At 35.7% G+C, this 21,012-nt stretch overlaps 3 protein-coding genes across 3 annotated transcripts in view; 2 read left to right on the forward strand and 1 right to left on the reverse strand.

Annotated features, from left to right (window-relative positions):
• The window catches only part of Elk (Eag-like K[+] channel), a 79,976-nt gene that overhangs the window by 34,269 nt on the left and 24,695 nt on the right, over positions 1-21,012 (forward strand). Inside the window, 4 exon segments of the mRNA XM_068289886.1 lie at positions 11,155-11,335; positions 15,198-15,308; positions 15,552-15,671; positions 17,662-17,799. Coding sequence (XP_068145987.1) covers positions 11,260-11,335; positions 15,198-15,308; positions 15,552-15,671; positions 17,662-17,799 — 445 coding nt within the window. The 5' untranslated portion in view covers positions 11,155-11,259.
• LOC137577197 (uncharacterized) lies at positions 2,022-3,945 on the reverse strand. The gene has a single exon (XM_068290591.1). It carries the CDS (start codon positions 3,876-3,878, stop codon positions 2,100-2,102), a length of 1,779 nt encoding a protein of 592 aa, XP_068146692.1. The 5' UTR covers positions 3,879-3,945; the 3' UTR covers positions 2,022-2,099.
• LOC137575733 (uncharacterized) lies at positions 6,235-6,738 on the forward strand. The gene has a single exon (XM_068288366.1). It carries the CDS (start codon positions 6,235-6,237, stop codon positions 6,736-6,738), a length of 504 nt encoding a protein of 167 aa, XP_068144467.1.

The raw sequence follows: 21,012 nt of genomic DNA on the forward strand, positions 1-21,012 counted from the left end.
CAAAAAGTCTCCTCATTTAGATGCAATTTCCGGCCTCGTTTTACTTTTTTGTCTTATGTCAAATTTAGTTGGTTTTAAATGCTTTTAAATTGTAATTAGATATGGGCAAGTAATGAAATTTTAATCAGTTTTCTTTCAAGCAATTAACAGCAAACATTTTGATAAGCCAAGGCCACCACAAAAATGTACATATATGCGGTTAGGACCCCCATCCCTTCTAGTGGGTGTGTGTAGATAGTTTTTTTTCAAATTTTAATTCATGTATGTAGGTCTTAAACGAAAGACCAGACCTGGCCAGCAGCTTTATTACGAGAAACACACTAAATTAGATGTGGGTTCGTCTCTTACCAAACCCTTTTTATGACTGCTCATCGACAGTCAGTAAGTAAGTACTTACTTTTGTCTTTATCATATAAACCACAGAGTTTGGTTTTTGGCTTTTGTTTTAAGACTTTTAAACTTTTGTTTTTTGTTTGTTTGGGTGAAGTAAGCGCGGAAGTGCTCATAAAATGAACGAAAAAAAAAAAAAAAACAACAAAAAACCGACAAAATTTTTGCACGTGTCTCGAGTATTTTAATCTCGGTTATGTCAGTATATATGTATGTATATAACTCGATATGGAAATTACAGAAAATTTAATTTTGTGGCCATCCACAGAAAAATGTTGTATAATTAATTAAAATAAGTTAGTATAGTTGTTATTGCTCTTGGTTTTTGTATTATGCTAAGCAAACATTTTACCAAATGAAAAATTACATTAGACGGAAATGCAAAAGGAAGAGACGAGAGAGCAAAAGCGAAAATACAGAAACCAAAACAAAACTTTGACTATGACAACGAAAAGCCATTTTCATGTTTCGACAACATTTTGTGTGGAAAATTCATCTTTCTTCAATATAATGGTTGTTGTCCTTGTTGTTGTTGTTGTTGCTGCTGCTGCTGCTGTCAATTTCACAGATTAATGCGCCGAGCAACTTCAACGCCAGAGAAACATTTATTATTTGACAATGGCAAAAGTTTTTGGTGTCTGGTCATGAGGCATCAAAAATTGATTTACAGTATAGATACATATACTTTAATCATCAAAAGCCTATTGGACGGCCATCTCTACTATTACAGACAATGGTTAGTTTCATCCTCCGTCCTGGTGGTTAAATTTATGTACGAAATTTATATAATGGCTATCTACTCAAAATACAAGTAGGCCAATTTATTTCACTTTTGCCCTTGGGGTAAGTTTTCTTTCTGCCTGTTGAGCAAACGACTTGGGAAATAATTCTAAAGGCAATTTGCACCTTTTGTCAGTTGAGAATGCAATTTCCATTTAGATAACTCTTTACTTTTCCAGCATTTTCCCATTGATTGTTTGCCTTAAATCTATAATTCTCTAATTGGATCATTATCAATCAATTTCGGTTATTAACAAAAGGTAAGAACAAGAAGAAGTCTTGAAGTCTTGGCCATAGACCATGCCAATCTGCATATAGACTCTATATTATAGAGTATTCGAATGTCGAATTATTCTACAGAGGTTAAATGAATTCAATATAAAACAATGGAAAATTGTTTTCAATTCTGAAAATATTAATCAATTGGGATTTCTCTTTAATTGAATGAAATATAAATACGTTTCACTTTTACATATCAAATGTTTAAATTCATTTAAAAGAGAGAAAAAATAATTTGTTTGTTAACTTCATTAAGAAAGAATTTTACACTTCTCGTTGCAGTTAACAGGAAGCAGAGAATAAATATTTATACCTTTTATTTGCAATTTAAAACCGCATTTTGGTTTTTTGAATTAACAAGGGAACAAAAGCATGTGAATAATCTGAATAAATATTTTAAATTTGCTAAAGAAAATGTAGATCACATTGTATAGATAGAAAGGAAACCTTGGGCAAAAGTAGTTGGAAAATGTTGTAGAAAGATAAAGACTTAAGTTCCTTTCCTTAGCTCTTTTGTTAGTCCTGAACTAACATAAATTGAATACCCTTACTTTACTTCAATAATAATAACGTTTTCTTGTTTTCTTAGTTTATTAAAAATTTATTTTATGTAAACTTTGTTTACAGTCAAAAACCAGGTCTGGAACAAGTCAGGTTTCTGGACTTGACCCATTGTGATGGTCAAAAAAATCATCCAAAAATACTTGCCAGGCAGTAACATCTATCAAGTTAGCTACCTTATTGTTTAGCAACCTTTTAAGACGGCGTAAATAAAGGATACTGGAGCCATAGCGTTCAGACATGGAGTGGACGTGAATTTTGGCGACTGGCACATTGATTTTGGGTCTGCTGGTGATCATCTTGGTCTTCCTACTGCTTGGCGATGTGTGGGGTTCCTCCTTTGACTCGGCAAATGGAACGAAAATTGTGGTTTGCAAAGGTTGAATAATTTCTTTGGTTTTCAAGTAGTTGCAATACTTATCCAAGTCTAACCATTGGCAATAGGCCTTCAGAGCAACCAACAGAATATCTAGATAATCCTCGCGGGAAAGCTGTACTTCACCATCTTGATCAGCAGCAATCTCAGTTTTGGGTTTGTAGTTGACCCACTGTTTGGACTGAAATTCTCTGTACACTTTTTGAGGACCGAACGGTTGATTTCTGGTGTAGGAGAAGAGTTTAAGGAAATGATCGACGAACTCAAAGCGTAGATATGGTTGATCCAGTTGGGGTATAATCTCTATATAAGTCTGGACCTTTTCGGCATTGTGTGTTTTAAATACAGCAAAGAAGTCAGTTATAAGCTTCTGGGTAAATGGCCCCAAATTGGGATAGATGATAGCATTATCCACATACTTGAGCTCGGCAGTGTTGCTGATCTCCATTATGAGGGATATTAATCGTTGTAAAATGTTTAAACGCTCCCAATCTAAGGACTTGGCTGCCCCAAGGCTAAACAATCTCATCACTTGACGAACTGAATCCGTAAAGAACTCATTTGGTTTCAAATTCAAAGCTAAAACTGCAAAAGGTTCGTTGCCATCTTGAAACAGCTCCACACTTGATTGATGAAAACGATTGTGATCCAGCCAGGAAAGTAATTCCATTTCAAGTACTCGGGTCAGCATGTTAAGTACATCGAAAACACGTGACAGGCGTACTGGAGCGTCCAACTGATTGAAATCGTCTAAGCAAAGTTCATTGTCCATCCAATTATATGATTGGACATGGCGCAGAAACACAGACTCTTGTGACAAATCTAATTTCTCCTCTTCGGAGAAGTTGTACTCATGTTTTTGATAAAATTTGTTTAATTTGCCGATTTCCTCTTCGCGGCATTCGGGTATGATATTCTCCACTAAATCCAAACAGAATTGTAATTTTCCTGGCGACGGCTTGGAATGCCTAGTGGTGACTCCAGAAACTGGTATCTTCAAAAAGTTGACGTAATAGGGACGCAAGCCCGTCCAACAGGGTGGAAAAGTATTTAAAAGCAAATAAAATACGCGTACAAGTGTTTTATAAAGGATGATCAGCTTCGCAACGCTAATACCTTTGGCCGTCAGAATCATGGCCATATCCGCCAAGCGCTCCATGATCCCATCGCCAGGATAGATACCCTGCAGAACTTTCATCTCGACGAGTTCCAAAAATGTCTCATAGTGCTGACCATGCAGGGTGTTCCTCAAAGCTTGTGTACTCAGGAAACACGGTTCATCGGGCAGTGGAGCACATCGATGCATGCTGACGCATTGCATCGCGTTTTGCAGACATCTCGGCACACACGCTCCCGGCAAGCGTCGTTCGGTCTTCATGTACAAGTTGGAAATAACCACCCGAAGATTCCATGACCAATGTTGTTTTCTATTTGGGTTAAGGGTCTCGTTCTTTTCGGTGACTCCGTTTGATTCCTGGTGTTGATTATACATTTTGGAAATAGTCTATATAATTTATGAAAGTTGCCTGAATTTGTAAAAGTTTACTAACAAACTGAAACTGAAACGAGAAAAAAATCAGAATGTTACCTTATTGGGACAAAAACCCAGTTGGTGAACTAGTCGGAACCAGTAATTGAAGCCATCTATCGATATTCGATATTACCCGCAATCGCAAATCATTTCCATATTCAAAATTTGAAAATTCATATATTTTTGATGATTGTGTCAATTTTATTCAAAATAAATACCAATGCTAAAAATTACGTTAATTTTGGATTGCAGATGTTCTATTTAGACAGCTGTTTAATCTAGTCAGCTGATATGTGTTCTACGTAAAAACTTAAAAAAAATTTGGCGGGATTTCAATATATCTGTTAAGTATATGTCTTAATATATTATATAATCAAATAATTATGAATAGAAATTTGAAAATTTGTGCCCGTTCCTTGGTTTCTTTAGACCGTTTACCAACATTGCCAATAGACAGTACTGTTTTTAGGGTTGCCTAAGTCCGTTATGGATCAACATAAACTAATTGCAATACCGATCCAATATACCCCACCATACAATTTTTAAATCCTTCAACAAAATTAACCGAAATCTGTTACTAGATATAACCAAAAATATATAGATTCATACATATGTATACATACATATATTGGAGAATTGCATGAATGACATAAAAATAAGCTCGAGTTAATAATGTTCAAAACGCAATGACCGAAACTGAACTTAGAAAATCGACTTGGAGTGAATAAGTGCGTTAACTCAGTCCAAACAAATAAGAATTGAATGAGTTTAAATGTAAGACAATGAGCTGCTAAGTTTCGAAGCTACCCATGAGTGGCCGGAAGACATCGGAATATAATATGTACATACGATTTTAATCAAGTTTTGTATTTTGCTGTATATGAGTATCGAATTCAAGTGTGCCAAATTTGCACGAGGTAGAAAATTACAGGTTTTTATCGAGTTTTTTTAAATAACGGAGGCGGAAAGGGGCGTGGCAAAATCTTTACACATACAAAATGTGCACATTTACTAAACAAATATACATACCAAATATGGAGTCTCTAGCTATAATAGTCTTTGTGATAAAGGTTTTTTTTTAAAATTGCGGGTGTGAAAATGGGCGTGATAAAAATTTTTTAACAACAAATGCCTGCGAGCTCACTAAACGATTATTCATACCAAATTTAGTGACTCTAGCTCTTATAGTCTCTGAGATCTACGTGTTCATACAGACGGACGGACGGACAAGGCTAGATCGACTCGGCTGTTGATCCTGATCAACAACATACATGTCCTTTATTTTCTTTTATGGGGTCGGAAACGCTTCCTTCTGTCTATTACATACATTTTGGCGACTTTAACATACCAATTCACCCTATGGGTATATGGTATAAAAGCAAAAAGTTCTTTATATTTGTTCGCCAAAATTTTGACCTCGATAGATTTTTGACCTAAAAAATTTCATTGAAATGAATCAATTATAACTATTCAAATTAATTTAAATGCCTTAGTACACTCAATTCTTTGGCTTTTATTTAACCAAGTTTAGTATTTTAAAATATATTTGAGAAGTACACACATTCAGTTTATTGAATTCAACTCGAAATCATTCATTAAAATTAAATTTATCTGTCATTCATGCAGCTATCTAATATGTAACACTATCTGTTCGTTCTGTACGAAAATTGAAAATAAACAAAAAAGGTAACAATTAAAGTTGTTTTTCTTAGCAAATAACTAAGAATTTAAATTCAGCATGATAATAGTTTAATAATATTAAAGTTAAATTGTTGATAAGGTACTGTAAATACAAACATAAGCAAATGGTCAAGCGAATACGCATAATGTAAATTTAATTCATGTAGATGATGGCTTTTGCACTTTTCGAGAGAATTTCATACTCTGTTGATTGAATATGTAAATAACTTTATATTGTCGTATATAGCTAGTCTATCCATGTCGCATATATGCGTAATGATTTTGTCATTAACTGCTTTGGGTTAATCACATGCGAACATTGCGACGACAAAAAAGCAATTAAAAATATGAATAATTAGCCAAATGGTTAACAGGCCATGGACCAGCTGATTGTTTTCTTTTGTTGTTCTTTTTCGTTTTGGCCTTTCGGGCATAAATATATGTAATTCACATGATAATATTATGACAATTGTTATTTTGTGTTCAGTTGAGAGGCTAAATGGATTTTCAATTCAGCTCGTTGTTTTTATTAATTTGCCTTGCTGAATATGTAACCAGTGCGAGGGTAAGATAAACATGTGTTTTAAACTAACCATGGATTATAATTGTTTAAAATTTTGTGTAGTCCAATTTCGATATGATATTCAACAATTGTTCGTGCACCCGGGAAGATCCAGAGAATGTCCTTTCACATCTTAGTTGTGGCATAAGCAAGAGCTCGAAGCGTCCCACCTTCACAATTGAATTGGAATTCCGACAGCCCGTTGTGAAATTTAAGGTCAATATGCGTGTCGTGTTGCCAAGACCAAAAAGTGTGGGCGATGACTTTCCCCTCTTCAATCTAACCGATATTGATGGCTGTAATTTGCTGTCAAATAAAAATCAAATAACCATGATTAAACTGGGACGCGAGAATATGGATCGTTTTAGCAACATACCGAAACGTTGTCCCTGGCCAAAGGATGTGCGCTATTATGTGCGTGGCTATCGCACGGATATGCAAACCCTACCAGCTTTCAGTTTCGAGGCCGATATGCATCTGTGGTTTGAGTTTGTAGTCAATCACAATAAGATCATTAAGGGATTCATTCAGAGTCGCGTGCAAAGACGTCGGGGCAACAAAAAATCCACCGATATTTAGTGTAACAAAATGAAAGAAATCTCTGTTGAAATAATAAAATAAATAAAAGCAACAGAAAAAAGTTCACTAGCTAGCACATTTTGCTAATCCAACACCGCAGCCGCGCTCTCCCCTGTTTCTTATCCAGTCAAGTGTGTGAAGTTTTTTATCGTTTCGGCGTGGACCTTTTGCCTTGGACAAGGGTATATTAAGTTGGGTAAAACGTTTGCAGTGGCTGGTTTAGATCTATTGGCCAAATTCTAGAGGAGTTTAAGTGACAATGGCATAGTTCTTGAAGACTTAAAGGATCATTCCTTCTATCAAATTGATCTTATTGTTACACAGTTAGCATTTGAAGTAAAAATTTGGAAAGAGAATGCATATTTCGTCTTACTCGAACGAAGGAACTTTGGTTTTTTCACTGTTTTTTCGTTTCTTTCCGTTTTTTTTTTTATATGGCGCACGTGCTTGACTAAGCAAAGGAATTGGCATTGGAGTTGGAATTAAAAATGCCAGACGCGTTTCATTTCTTACAAGGCATTTTCGGTTGCTCTGGGTTCCATCTAATGCCCAACTTAACATTATTATTGCAGAAGATAGGGGGAGATAGAGATGGAAACCCAGCTCCTGGGCAGCTTCTGGCTAATGTACGCGCATAAAGCAAGTAAATTTGCTCAAATGAATCTAACACGTCGGTCTGCCCCTCGTCCCGTTGTCGAGTATTCGGCTTGGCGGGGACATGAGGGAAATAACTTGCGGCTGTGTGTGCAATCTATTCTCCATATTAGATATTTTTGCCTATTATGCAGATAAAAACATTTGAAAAGTTGTCTATCTAAGTGCCATCAAATTGACCTTTCGAATTTAAGAGTTTAAGCTGGTAGGTCAAAGGGAAAATTATACCCTCATAAAAGTATAGAAGAGAAGAAGCCAAGCCAAGTTCTATGGAAAACAGATTTTTCTTACTTCCACTGAGCTCAAAGTTTTTTCCTTGATAATAAAAAAACAAACATACACATATATACGATAAAAATATGTTTTTACTGTGCATTTTGTTGTAAGTATGCCCGCAGCCTTTGCTCAACTGTGGCTCAGCTGCTGAGAGCTAGTAAGGTATCATCAGTCTAATCATGTGGAAAAAGGCGGAAACGGAAATTGCACATATGTACACACGAACACACTCACACAGACCATACATAAATGTGCATATATGAACATATTTGTATGTGTCTGTGTGTGTGTGTTTGTGTTAAAGTTGTAGAGATTCCTGGAAATCATCTGCCTGCGGCATCACCTGCTGCTCGCCTGTCCGTCTGCTGCCTGCGGAAATGTTGGAAATGAAAATTTTGTGGTTCAACACAACACACACAAAATATTGTTGTTGCACCTAGTGTGGTGTCTGTGCGTGTGTGAGTGTGCAAAGTTAAGGGGTTGAGGACTCCAAAGCAGGCTATAGGTACCTAGGCAGTCTACGACCAACTTATGGCATATTAATTAAAATTGCATTTGCCTCTGTAACTAAATTTGCATAGTTGTGGTTGTGGCCGCTTAATTTTCACCAGGTTGGTCTTGCGGCTTCATCTGTTTTGGGGGCTTAGTCAGCAAGCACCAATTACCATAGCCTTTTATCAAAGAGACCCAATGCACTCCCCCCCACACCCATCAATTTGTTATCAGAGAGGAAGAGAGAGAGAGAGAGAGAGAGAGAGAGAGAGGCATATGTAATGTAATAAGCTCGCTGAGCAAATTTCATAGCGCGATTCAGATTACCAAACTAAACTACACTAACGACCATAAAAGGCAAAAATCAGCTTTTACGCTATCTAATTTTCCTAAACATAATACCTGCATATGGCAAACTGTAATTTTAAATCAACGAAACTTTAAAAGACAACTTGAAAGTTTCCTTTCATAAATTTATGTATAGAAACCTTGGTAAAAATGGCTCCGTTACTACTAGTGGAAAAAGTAAATGATTCAACTGACCCCTTTGAATTTACATCTACAATATTTTAGTTTTTATACCTACTACATATATTATAATTTGCCATACGCTATATTTGCATAATCTTGATCACATGACAACCGTCTGTCCGACTGTCTATCACGACCTTAATATGAATGCTACTTAATTAAGATTAGGTTTCAAAATTAAGTGGATCGGAGCAATGAAACCAATTGCTGTCAAAGAATCAATCGGTGGAAAAGCCTACATTTTTTTTTAGCAATACCTGAGTACAATTAAGAAAAATCTTTTTAATGTAGGCTTAGCTGCATATAACAGAAAAATCTTATGGAGTGGAAAACTAAACTCTTTTCAAAATAGGTAAACTTTGTCGCAGACACAGAGGAAGAAAAAACGGACTGTTTGTATCACTTCAAATTGGAGAATAGAATCACGAATTACAGAAAAAATATCATTTACTTTTTACATTTAAATATCATATACTTTGGGATCTGAGGTTTTATATCCAATATTATCACATAAATATGTATATTTCATAGCGATAGTCCAACTGCTTCACCTACATTTCGTATGAAACTATATGATATCGAGATCCGATCCTGATGATTTTCATACTTTATCTTACCTGGGTTATCAGTTGCACAAAGTTTCATCCCAATAGCTCTTAAGATGGTGGACCCGGCTATTTCGACTCAGCTTATCATGCTGATCAAGAATATATATACTTTATGGGGTCCGAAACGTCTCTGCTTTACAAACATCATATAATGCCCTCTGCAAACGTATAAAAATATCAATGAGCTATTAGCTATCAAACTTAAATTCAATATATGGTAATTTCAAAACAAAAAGTTAACTATTCATAACTTGAAATTGTCCATATACATATATGTATACATATGTATAGGATTAACAAACATCTGTAACACATATTTAGAATAATTTTATTGGATTTCCTAGAAGGTTCTATCTTACCATGATAGTCGAAAAGCGATCCCACTCTTGGAATTCAATACTTTAACTGATTCCCAACACAGAGGTTTTTTACGTTATAAAGGTTTTGCGTTAAGGCTGCCTTTCTCCGGAGAGTGGTCCTTTAAATATACCCAAGATGCTTCATGGTTGCCGGGAGCGGCCCCACGATCTTATCCAGAGCAGGTCACTCTTCCGGTGAATTCTACAAAGATTAACTTAAAGAAGTGAAGTGTCTAGTGTGAGCCGAAACTGGTCACACGTGGGTCACATATTTGCTTGGGTCGTATGTATACTAGGAAGTGAAAGACGTGTGTTGCTTAGTTAGCTAACAATAAGTGGTGTGGACTGATATAGGTCGGGATGTGCTTAAATTACATGTTTGTATGTGTGTGGTTAATGGTGTGGTGTTACTTATAGCGAGGGAGGGTAATTTACCCGATACTCGCTTAGTCGTTTCTGATAAATCTTTGGTGCCCCGGGAAGGGTCGTTGCGTGGGAAGACGAGAATGAGGTTCCTAGTGAAGATGAGTGTGCTAATTTACATGAGGATAAATATATATAAATGAGTCATGAGATATCGTTACATTGTTTATGATTCTCTTAATGCCAGCTAGTGAAGATAAGGACTTCTTTCAATACAATCTGCTTAAGAAATAGTATGCTCAACTTATTTAAACTACATAAATTCGTTTTTTTCTTCGAATGAGAATTTAAAGTTGTGGTACTCATGTCTTCCCACATCGTTTTCCGCTGGATATCTAAAGTGAACCGTTGTCTATTATATGAAAAATAACAAAATATGTTTATCTTATGAGTTAATGGCTGCAAAGCAAAACGAATTCTACGAATATTTGTTGTGAGTGTGTGTTGTGTGTCAGCAACAGAAAAAAACTCAGAGTTCACAGTTCGGTTCGTATGTGGTAACCAATTGTTATCATTTGGCTTATTCAACCCGCATAACCCAAACTGTCGTTAGTCACTCATTCAACCATTTAGTCGCTCACTGGCTGGTTAACATTTAATGGTCGATACTCTTTATTCTTTTTCGTTCTCTCCTCTCTCAAACCCAATCTCGTTCACTTTCTCTCGCTTATCGCTTTGACATTTTTTGCCATTTTGTTCAGTTTTATTTAATAGCTATAAAAGCTACAACAACAGCAAAAGCGCAACAGCTGTCAGAGTTGCGGTTGCGGTTTTTTGTTGCCCTGGTCAACAGAATAAAACCAGAACAAAAAAGAAACAATAAAAAAAGGAGAGAATAAAATTTACATGCAGCCATAACGAAGTGCTTCTGCTTGTTCTGCCTTCTAAAAGGCAGAAAGAAAAAGAAGAAAAACAAAATATCCACAAATATTAAAAAGTCGGCAACAATTTAGACATTTTTTTATGTTTTGTTTGTACTGGAAGTTTATTGTGTTAAATTCAAATTCTAAATTGAAAATATTTAGCTAAACTCGAACAATAAATTTTGTTTCCATCTCATTTTTTCTTTACAGGATAGCCACGCCTGCCTCCTCCCGCCCGGCTAGCTTCCCCTAGCACTTCCCTTTTAGCCCAAGAAGTAGCGCTTGTATAGGCGCACCTAAGGCCTCAGAATTCCCATGCCAGCCCGTAAGGGGCTGCTAGCGCCCCAAAATACATTCTTGGACACAATTGCCACACGCTTCGATGGAACGCGTAAGTGAAAAACATAAAAAAAAAAAGAAAACAACAAATTGAAGAGAACTTAGAAATGTCGACATTGAGTTACCCTATATTTCAAATGGAGCCTTTGGAAAGTAATTCCTAAATGAATTATTTTCACCCTATTGCTAAGCAGAAGTTAAAAAAAGAACTGTCAGTAACTAAATTTCATTTTGTTTGGTCTATAGATCCATTTTTATGTACTGGTTTCTCTTTTGTCGTGGTCTTTAGATTCTGTGTTGTTTTTTTCACTGCCTGTTGCATACATTTAGGCGTTAACTTTCTGTCAACGATTACAGAATATCGAAACGTGGAAAAAAAATGAAACGGAAAGAAGTGGAAAAGCGGAAAAAAAGCTAAGAAAAGCTAAACGATTCTCCTTTAGGATTTTATATGATTTTTAATGTAATATTTATGTCAATTTTATTGGAAAGACAAGCAAACGAGAAAGAAAGCCAAGAGCTTGGCATTTGGCTAAATCGTAAAACGAAATATACATACATATGTATATATAAATATATATGTTTGTACATATATATGTAGAGATTTTTGGCATCGGCTGGCAACCTTTTAAGTGCACGCGTATCGGGAAAAAGTAAGAGAAAGTATGGGTTTGAGCGTGAGTGAAAGCTTTATCCTTATTGAAATCTACCAACGACACTCATAAACCATGCGTGTGCCTGTGTGTGTGTGTGAGTGTGTACTGGGAAATTAAAACTATGTATTGTGTACACTCGTTACGTATTATTGTTGCTGCTGGTGTTGGTGCTGGTGCTGCTGTGTCGCCTGGCAACGCAATACACGAAAGGCTCAACGGAGTGCCGTGGGATAAGGATGAGAACTGCCAGCAGAGTAGGAGCCGAAACCTTAAAATATCACAAAACAAAACCCCAGTCTGACACTTTGACAATCAGTCTATCATTCAGTCAGTCCATCAAGCAGCTTATTGTTTGCTTTATTTGCATTTGCCCAGTTATTATTAAATATTTCATTTTCTATAGAAATAGTAGATTCTTTATAAATTTTGTTCAATGCAATTCAAAATTTATTTTTAGTTTCATTTCATTTGAATAGTTTAATCGGCTTTTCATTTGCTATTTATATCCAATGTTCCTTTAAGCATTATTGATTTTAGTTGGCTTAGTGTAAATACACTTAAGTTCCTGTCCGGACATTAGAATACGTTTTGTTAAGCTTGTTATTAAACTTTTCCATTGTGAAGAGAACTTAATCAGTTGCTCTATTAAGAAACATTTACTTTACTAGCTAATTAATATATACAAAATACTTCTAGATATATATAACATTTTTTAAGTACTCACCGACGACCTTTACTTGCAACTGAATGATGCTACGTGACACACATGGCGATTTATGGCTTCTTTTACCATGACCTTTGTGAAACAGAAGCGATTGAAATTTGTTGATGCAGCGCACAATTTCCTACTTGAACGCATTTTTATGGTTGTTGCCTTTTTGGCCCACTTATTTTTGGCTTTAAGGAACCTCGTGTTAGAGAAGCACTTGCTACTATTGTATATTAAAGCTTTGCAATTTCAAGTGAATAACTTTAGATGGTGAACCTTGTTATTTCAATTTCAAAAACAATGAAATTTTGAAGTATGGGACACCACAATTGTAGAAGACATCATACAGAACGAATAAAAAAAGAAGAAACTTTATTTGCTGTTGCATTAAAAAATTTAAAGTTCAGGTACATCTTTTCATTAATATTTTTCTCGGAATATTGTAAAAGGTTGTCATATCTAAGAAGTATGTGAACCTCGTGAATGCTTAAAAAATAAACATGTCCATCATCTAGGAGTACTTAATTTTCTTTATTAAGAAACTGGCAGTTTTTTCCTTTCTGTTATCCTTGAAAGGTGCCCTGCAGAGTAATGAGCATTTGACATTTTAAAATAAAATTTAATATAATGTTCTTTTATTGTTTGGTCGGTTGCTAAGGTCAAAATACTTGTTAATTGTTTTATTGCTAGAAGGGCTCGGATGGTAATTATCTTTTAGCGATATGAAATTAATTTTACTTTTTTGTCTGCTGTGTGGATTAAAAAGGTTTTATGAAAGCATATTTAATGAGCAGCAGCAGTCAGACATTCAGTCTGATATATTAACTGACAGAGGGCCTGATGTTCATGTTGATGTCGTTCCATTGAGACGCAAATGTATATGGACAAATATGCGTATACGTAATTCGGCGTAAAGACAGGGCCATGGCCAAGCTTATAATTCACAACGGACCCACATGGCGTATACATTTTACACACATACACATACACACACACAAATGTGCGAGAGCTGACTTTTTATTCAACTTTAATAACACTGGAAAAAACTTTTGATGTACCTGCAAATGTATTTTTAATTGCCACATATAAAACAAAAGCCAGCTACCTTTTTTTATACGCTTTCTGCTTGTTGCAATTGTTATCTGACAATGGGGACTTGTTGCCACATTGATAGTTGTACGTTTGCTTCTTGTGTTGCACACACACATATACATATACACATACATATATTCATTTGATTTGATACTATGTGTGCGTTCATTTAGTAGTGCCATTGAGTCGTTTAATTCAATTTGTTCCTGAGCAGAGAAAGGTTGCCCAAGGATATCAGATTTTCTTTGCTGTGGGCGGATAAGTGTGTGTGTGTGTGTTCGTTATTTGTATGCATTGTATCCTTTCATGACTTTCAAACTAATCAGGTAACTGGGAGCTTAAGAATCCCTATGTCCATTTACTGCATTAGCTTATCAAGATCATGGTCACAGACGGTAAGAATTCAATGTAATTGGTAATTTAAATGTACCAAAGTAATTTGGATTAAAACAACTGTTAATATAATGCAAAATTGTCATCGTGTGCGAATGACAATGAACAGGAGAAGATAAACTCATTGGTAGCTAATTTTTTGTCTACGTTTAGCCTCAATAGCTTTACGTTTTTTTTAAGTATCTTCATAATGGTCATTGCTACATCAATCTGTCAATCTACCTAATAGTTAAGATTCTATTCTCTCCCATTTGTCCGAATTCTACACGTGTTGCTCAAGAAAAAGACAAAACAATTAGCTATTTCAAATTGAAAAGGCAAATAGCCACAATAAAGCTTCAATTGAGTGGGTACGGACATTACTCTAATATTTGTTAATTTGTCAAAATGGCAAACATGCGGAAGAATTTCATTTTGGCTTTGTCAGTAAAAAATTTAATTAAATTTCATTTCTACATAGAAGGTCAAGTACCAAATAAACACAAAAGGATGAAACTCTGCAAATTGCCCAATGACATTGTCTGGGGTATATGTTTTTCAAAAATTTATTTTATAGAAACCATTTCTGAGTTAAAGGTGACAGTGAAAATAAAGGGAAAAGCAAAGGAATTCCAACGAAATGGGGCCAATGAAATGAAAATGTCCGTAAACAAAACAAGAACATGAACAACAGCATTCATTGTTCTACACCCTAGCTCAAAATATAAACCAATTTGAAGCATAGAGAAAGAAAGAAATGGATATTAATCATCATGAAAACTATGGACTATTGAATGGAAGGAAAGTTTTTGGTTGGTTTTTCCAGCTGTTAGTAGATATAAGAGTATTAAATTAGTTTTAAAATTATTAGAGAGTATCTCAATGTCGACGTTGGCATCTTAGAACATCTTTTCTTTTATCTTCTTTGCTGTTTTGGAATATTGTTATTGTTGTCGAGACAATATTTCATGTTGAAATGAGAAACAGCTGGCTTCATAGTCCTTATGCGTTCATTCATTCATTCATTCGTTGGTTCGTTCGTCATTATGAGCTTTCTTTTCGAATCTCCTTTTCTTGTTTTTCAGACTCAAATTTTGTGCTTGGCAATGCGCAGGCAAATGGCAATCCAATTGTTTATTGCTCGGATGGGTTCGTGGATTTGACAGGATATTCGCGCGCTCAAATTATGCAAAAGGGTAAGAAGGATGAGATACACAAACTAAGGAAGATGGGACAGAATTGGCCAACAAACAGACAGGACGACAGACAGGACGAGAACAGACGGCATCAACTTGTTTAACACTTGAATACTCATTTCAATGTATTGTACATTTTATTCAATTGTATTTCTTTCTCCGCCCCTTGTTCCAAACCCAACCCAACATCAACTACAACAACAACAACAACAACAACATCAACAAAATGGCAAACAACAACAGGCTGCTCATGTCATTTCCTTTACGGACCGGATACAAAGGAGGAGCATAAACAGCAAATTGAGAAAAGTCTTTCAAATAAGACGGAACTTAAGCTGGAGGTTATTTTCTACAAAAAGGAAGGTAAGCCCCCGACAACTACAAAAACGAAAGAGAGAATGAAAAACAAAAACAAAACATAACAGAGCAAAAGCCAAATGAAAAGGAAACTAAGTATGTGAGAAAATGTTGAGTAAATTGTTTTCATTTTTAATTAAAAATCCGCAATTTTTTGTTTTTTTTGTTTTTGTTTTGTTCATTCTGCACAAATGCGTGAAAAATGTTTCAAAAATAGATTGGCGGTACAATTTCCTTTTTTTTTCTATTGCCTTGCCAAATGGAAAATGGCTTTGTCTAGAAAAACTAATACAAACTGAAAAACCACAACCATACACATTCACACCCACACACTTACACACAAGAGTCGAACTTTATGCGAGTGTGTTGTGTATTGTTGTGTGTATAAAAGTTTCACTTCCAGGTAAAAAGGATTAATACCTGCAATCGCCTTGTTGTTGCTACTTTCGATATCCAGCGTAGAAAAACTAATGAAAAGTTGAAAATCAATTGTGTGGGCTTGCCACCTATAAAATTTAGCTTGCCACAAATGCCACAGACAATACGGGTTAACTAAGTGCCCCAGAATAAAAACTGGTCCGACAAACAAAACTCTCCTCTTTTCGACTTATAATTTGGTAAAGCGAGAACAAGCAAAAGTAACATCATCAACAAGTCAACAGGAGCGTAGTTCAAATGAAAGGGTTTTAGGACAAAAGTGAAGCAAAGAAGTACTTTGTGTTGTTTTTCATTGTAATATTCAAACATAATGTTTCTAATTCCCAATTGAACTTTGTTTAAATCATTGCACAGTATAAAGACAAAATTTTTGTATATTTTTAAAGCGTTTGCTCTGCTCTTTATGCAGCATGTTGTCTTTTTTTCTGTTTGCTTGCGAAAGCATCCTTTACTTTTAATTGAGTTAGCTAGCTAAAAGTGGCCCAAGTCTCGAAGGACTTGGACACGAGCATACAAACATTCGACCCCCGCAAACATTTAAAGACTGTGTTGACATTAGAGGAAAAGAAAAGCTGTTGACAGTGGTAGACCGCATCTATTAGACAAATGAAGGTAGGTCATAAGATCGCATGACAAAGTGGGCTTCAAAGAGTACCAGAGCACAAGTAACTACAAAAATGAGTATGACTTTTATTGTTGGTCAAGACTTTTGGAGGGAACTGAAAATGTGGGACAACATATGGTCCCAATTCAAGAGAGAATTGGACAGCTGTGAGCTGTAGAGAAACAGCAACACATACAAATCGAATAGACTTAAAGACATCCTTGGGCAGCATTTTCGAAACGAAATTCCAGGATATGCTGCCAACTTGTGGCCAAGAGACGATGCCGAGCATGATGGCCACTTAGGCATCCTGGTGAAATGGAGACGGCAATAAATTTATCTCCCAACATTTTTGCACGTTCGCCCCTGCTAAATGAGGTCACGATTAATCAGCAAAAGATGAAGTCAAAGTCAGCTTTTAGGTTATACATATTAAGGTATCTATATCTATATTAGTTACCATCAAGAAACTTTTTGCTGATAAGTTTTGTTAATTAGCTTGGTGTTTAAAACTTTTAACCAAGACTATGACGTATATTAATTATTGAAATTATTAAAATGCAATGGAATTGGCCTTGGGCATCGTTTTGAAGACTTTTTGTGGAGGATGATTATTAAAATGCCATTTAATTGAGTTGTCAGGCAATTTGAACTCATTTTTCGTAGCAAGGCCTAATTAAAAGCTAAAAACAAAAAGGAGAAGAGATGCGATTAAATATTCGTTTTATACGCAAATGTGACATTTTCGAAATTTTGGCCGACCAATAAGCAACCTCAATTAGGTGGTGGTAAATGAAAATCAATATGTGTGTATGTGTGAGGGGGGCAGGCTGTTTGGCTAACCGCGAAGCAATTTCGGATTACACACCGCAAATCTTTTGCAGCCCACATGTCGTATACGGTATTTCACGTACATACTTTAAAATTTATACACTTTCTTTTTCGTTTTGGCAGGCGCACCATTTTGGTGTCTTTTCGATATTGTCCCGATTAAGAATGAGAAACGCGATGTTGTTCTCTTTTTGGCCTCACACAAGGACATCACACACACGAAGATGTTGGAGATGAATGTGAATGAGGAATGTGATAGCGGTAAGTACTCTTCAACAAATAAATATTCACAAAGTTAACACACAAACCACAGAAAAAAGATACCCTGACACACACAAGTACACACAGCCACACACACGAACTGCACTAGTTAGGCTTGAATAATGAATGAATCTGTGAGCGTCAGTGTCAGTGTATGTGTGCACACCCAAACTCCAATCAGTTGGGCAAATATTGCTGATATAGAGAGTTGAAGTTAATGTTCAAACGAAATGCGGTAAAGTCAGATGAAATATTATGATTATAATGTGTCTGCTGTGGTATATCCTTTACACAGAGTCTCTATCTCTCTCTCTCTTTCTGTATCTTTCTCTCTTTCTTCTGTCTGTGTCAGCATGTCACCTTTAACTTTTGCCATGCTTTTCCTTTCTCTCATCCACTTTCCCTTCCTCCAATTTCATTTTCGCGGTTTGTTTCTTGCGCAGACTTTTTGCACACACACACACTCTTCAGAGAGTCGTGGGATTGGGTGTTGGTTTTATGGTGTTTCTGTCTCTGACATTAAAATATTTTCAACCTTAATTCATGGATGCAACAGCATCAACTTTCCGTCAACTTTGCTCTTTTCTGTGGCATGTCTTTTGCGGTCCAGTCAATGCTTTTTCTCAATATTTTGAGTACGTTTCAGAAATTTTAACACTTTTTACATTTTTCAATATCATTTACATAAAGCTTTCTTGGCTTGTATGGCTGAAAACTTTTTTTTTTTTGCTTGCCATCATTTTGCTAATTAACTTTCAGATAAACTTTTATTAAACCCAACCCAGCGATGAGTCTTAATCTTAGTTGAATTAACTCTAATCAAATACATTGACTTGCTTAGTTACTTGGTTAGGCAAAGACAAGTTTGCCATTGTCATCCCTGGAGATAAACTAAGATAAAACATGGACAGCAAAACAAAGAGAAAGAATGCCAAAAGCATGCATTAAATATTAATGCACATTCGAGCCGAGCGACAACTTCATAATGATTGCTGCCAACAATTCTGACAGTTGCGCCAAGTTTAAGCAAAGTCACAAAAAGAGCAGGAAAAAACCCCTAAACTAATAAATATATATACCATATGTATGTTAAGGATGTATCCATGGTCGAGATCTTAAGCCATTCTTGGGGCGCAAGAATTAAGCAATTAACTAGTGTTCTCTTTAGTGAGTCCATAGGGGATCTAAAGAGTTTGTAGTCCTCATAAGTTGATGCGAAAGGAGGAATTTCAGAAGCAAATGACATTGATCTGGTTTTTAAAAATCAAAGGCATAGAGTGAACTTTGAATGACAAGAAAACTTTTTGCAATAACTGGAGGTCTAAATAGGTTTATATATCTTAAGCACTTCGAGATACTCAAGATATATAAACCTATTTAGACCTCCAGTTATTGCAAAACAGAAAAAGTTTTCTTCACAAGTTAAGTGTCTTCAAAAGCACTGCGAGATACTCTTGAAGACACTTGCTTTAAAATTTGCTAATCTATGTATGAATGTTTTAGTTAAGGCATGTAACTAAGTAAAAAGTTCACAATTAGACACGAATTAATTCTGTGATTGTGCAATTGATAAGCTTGAACTGCTTTAAATGAAAATGTAGATAGAAACCTTTCTTAAATCTTTTCTTTTCTTTGTAAAACTTAAGACTTAATCCCTGTGTCACATTGAAGTCAGTCTCTGTTGTGTATTGATTCCGCATATTTTTCATTTAGTTGGATGTTCTTTCGTCCTACGTCCATGTTTGTTTGGGGTTGCTGTTGGTTGTGTGGCATTCATTTGCAGCTTTTTATGGCCATCGTTAATTCTAGTTTCTGGTTTGTTTTTGTTGGAGTCGCCGCCGAGCGATGCAAAAATCCCATCAGATGTCCTGTTAAACTGGTCTTCTGCTTTAAATGATTTTAGCTTTTGATCGCTTTATCCTCAACGTCCTTCCTCTATTTTTTGTGTGTTTATTTTTTCGTTTTTTTTTTGTGATAAGAAGTTGGCGAATGGCATGGAGCAGTTGGCAGATTGCTGATGGGTCATAAAAAATGCACACATTTCGCAACTGTTGCGCATTGCAATTGCAAGGACACAAGTCCTTGCTGACAATCATTCCATGCATTTTGTATGTGCTTGTGCTTTTGCCTGGAGCGTGAGTATCTACGTTTGTGAGTGTGTGTGTGTGTGCCTTTAAATGTCATATAAGTTAATTGTATTTAAATTCACGTCTACATGATTCAACTGCAATGTTTAATTCAATTTTCATTTTCAATTAGCTTATATTCAATTATGTTTGCCTTTTTGCATAAACTCGCCAAAGCAATCTTTTCAATAGCTGAACCTTATTCAATTTTGGTCTTTCCTGTTTACTGAATCACAATTTTTTTGCCTTCCTTTTTTGGTTAATTTATGTAAATGAAATTAAATCAACTTTGGCTAACAAACCTTGACATACAATTCGCTCAAGCTGAGTGGAAAATTGAGTGCTGATCCACATCAATGAGAAATTAATGCGTGAAATGGATATTCATTGGATGGGGCAAAACTCTTCACATTTCTAATGCTTAAAGAAAACCAAAAGCAATTAGATTCAAATGTTTATACACTAACAAATTGTGTCAACTAAATTTGGCAGCATTTTGTGTCCCATATAGCAGTTATTTTGTGAATTTGTCGTCACAAATACAAGCTTACTTACATTGAATTGCTCGTTCTATATCCATAATCCTAAGAGTATATTAATTTCCGGTATTTTTTAAGTTGAGAATTAATCTCTTTGCAAAAACGAAAAGCGGCTTTTGATGAGACACACACACACACACACATCATTTGAAAATGACAGTTTTTGCCATAGTGATAAGGATGGGGAATGGTGATTATGGGTCGCCATCGTTTCACACATCATTAGGCCTGTCAAAAATGTCCAGAGTTGCCACACTCGAAGTAATCGAGCATATTTATGCGCCATCTTGTATTCGTCTTTCATAATATTTCGCGTATATTTTTGTATTCACAAAGCCTAAGCCACGTGCTTTTTTCAATTGAAAAGGGAGAGGTAACTCCAATTTCAGTTCAAAACGAAGAATAAAAAACATTTGAAGGAATTTTTTTTCGGCTCGACAAGCTTAATTGGCATTCTGATATGACAGGCCAGGACGAGGACCTGGCTCAGTGCCCAAGCCCAGGGAATAGACCGACCCTTCAGAACAGAACAGCTGAGTAAAAAATTG

The sequence above is a fragment of the Drosophila tropicalis genome, unplaced genomic scaffold, assembly GCF_018151085.1.
Source record: "Drosophila tropicalis isolate 14030-0801.00 unplaced genomic scaffold, ASM1815108v1 contig_593, whole genome shotgun sequence".
Classification (NCBI taxonomy): Eukaryota; Metazoa; Arthropoda; class Insecta; order Diptera; family Drosophilidae; genus Drosophila; species Drosophila tropicalis.